Genomic DNA, 2,299 nt, shown 5'->3' with positions numbered 1-2,299 from the left:
AAAGGGGAAAGTGAGCTGGCCTGGGATTTATCGCTCTCTGTGTCCTGACTGCCGGTGCAGAGGGGGCATCAATTTCATGCTTCTGCTGCGTTCCTTCCCTGCTGTGACGAACTGTATCCAGAACTGTGAGCCAAAAACGAACCCTTGCTTTCTTAAGCAAGGTATTCGTCCCAGCAACAAGTAACTAATACAATTTTAATATGTAACTGTTAGAAGTTACATTGGAGAGGATTGTAGCGGTAAACTGTTAATCCACTTTTTTACTTCCCAGCTGGGGCCTTTTAACTTCCAGGCTGGGGCAATGTGGTTGGCGGCGTCCCCATGGTCTGGAGTCCCCAAATGAAAGACATAAACTCGCAGTGTTATTTTTGATATGCCTTAACTAGCTCAATGGTTGGGCCACTTCCAAACCTCCCTGTGGCTAACACAGTCTCCCCTCCTATATTCTTGAGTTATCTTCTAAAATCTATACTTTATCTCTGCTACTCCAGACCCAATCAATGGAGTGGCCCCAGGGGCTGCTTTTCCCTGATTCTTACATGATTGTTCTTTGTCTTCCACAGCCTCATATTTGTGTCTTCTTTCCTTCTCCCTGTCCTGTGTTTCCTTGTTTCCTCTCAGGAATCCTCAAAGTCCCGCCTCTGTTCCCCTGCCCTGCCATTGGCTGCTGGCTCCCACAGTGGTCACATAGGAATTCCCACGTAAGCACAAATCCGATCCTCAGCGAGGCTATTTTTATATGTTACTGGTGAAAATGTAACTATAACAAGTTTGGAAAATAATTTTCTATCATTTTGTGAAATTGAATTTTCTGCCCAACTTGTAACGCTACCCTTAACTGTATACATGGGCACCATCTTACTGGTTTTTTTTTTTTTTTAGGTTTATTTATGTGTATGAGTGTAGAGCTATGCGCTGCTCATGTGCCCTGTGCTTACAGAAGTGAGAAGAGAACATCAGATCCCCTGGAATTGGAGTTATTGATGGTTATGAGCCACAGTGTGGGTACTGAGAACTGAACCCAGGTCCTCCACAAGTGCAGCCAATGCTTTGAATCACCAAGCCATGTCTCCAGCCCTATGCGCGTGCCAGCTTTGTAAGAAAACAAAACAAAACAAAACCAGAAATGCACAGAGATAGTCACACAACACGGTCAACTGGGCACTAGGGAGGAAGCCTTCCCTGCCCCAGCCTCCTTCTCGCCTGGGCTCACAACACTAACTCCTTCCGTCCCCTGTCTATGAAAATTCCAGTTGGAACCTTGCAACTGTAACCAAGTGAGGTCACAGAGCAGGCAGGAGGAAGGGGTGTCCTCAGAGATGAGGGTTTTGTGAGCGCCTTAGGCTGGAGCTAGGCTGTGGTGCTTGAGAGGTTTGGAGGTATCAGGAGGTCCTTTACCATGGTGAGACTTGCCCATGGCCCATTAGTCACGTGGGTTGAGGGGTCCTGGAGTCTACCAGGTGTTCCAAGTGGTGCCAGCTACAAGCTGTTTGATGTATTCCACTTCTCATGGGCACATTTGACAGGAAGGGGTACCAGAGACATTTGTGGGAGATGCTATTTTACAATTTGACCCTGTCTGTTCCCTTGTATTCTGCCTGTGAACTTTGCACTATGCTGGTGTGAACCGGGCACAGCGAAGTTCCTGGTTAGGATGGAAGCATGGGTGCTTTCCTTTGTTCTGCAGAGTGTAGAGCCAGTGGCTTGGGCTTACAACATGGTCTGCACAGCTTGGGGAGATATCTCAATCCAACGTAGTCTGCACAGCTCGGGGAGATATCTCAGTCCAATGTGGTCTGGGCAGCTGAGGGAGATATCTCAGTCTATAAAGCAAGTGCTTGTTCCAGAAGCTGGAGGGCTCAAGTCTAATCCCTAGAACCCAAGCCAAAATCTGGTGTGCGCTTCTAATCCTAGAGCTGAGGAAGCAGAGATAGGAGGATTCCTGGGGCTCTCTGGCTAGACAGCCTAGCCTAATTGACAAAACCTAGGCTCTAGTGAGACCTTGTCTCAAAAAAAAAAAAGGTGAAATATACACAGAGCTTATGTGGACAGCTGTCTAGGGAACAAAATTCCAAACTGACATCTGGCCTCCACACAGACTTACACAGATACACACATACACAGACACACAGACACACACACATGCACACACACACACAGAGAACAGACACACATACACAGAGAGAGACACATACATGAACCACACACACAGAACAGACACACATACACAGAGAGAGACACACACACAGAGTGGGGAGAGAGAGAGAGAGAGAGAGAGAGAGAGAGAGAGAGAGAGAGA

General features: G+C 47.3%; 1 protein-coding gene across 1 annotated transcript in view; it reads left to right on the top strand.

Moving 5' to 3' along the window:
• Positions 1-1,289: 1,289 nt before the first annotated feature.
• LOC114633626 (keratin, type II cuticular Hb1-like) overlaps positions 1,290-2,299 on the top strand; it is a 6,109-nt gene continuing 5,099 nt past the window's right edge. The window contains exon 1 of the mRNA XM_028782194.1: positions 1,290-1,402. Coding sequence (XP_028638027.1) covers positions 1,400-1,402 — 3 coding nt within the window. The 5' untranslated portion in view covers positions 1,290-1,399. The remainder of the gene's footprint in view (positions 1,403-2,299) is intronic.

The sequence above is a fragment of the Grammomys surdaster genome, unplaced genomic scaffold, assembly GCF_004785775.1.
Source record: "Grammomys surdaster isolate TR1022 unplaced genomic scaffold, NIH_TR_1.0 724, whole genome shotgun sequence".
NCBI classification, from domain to species: domain Eukaryota; kingdom Metazoa; phylum Chordata; class Mammalia; order Rodentia; family Muridae; genus Grammomys; species Grammomys surdaster.
Note: the sequence above shows the minus strand (reverse complement) of the source record. Positions and strands in the feature narration are given on the sequence as shown.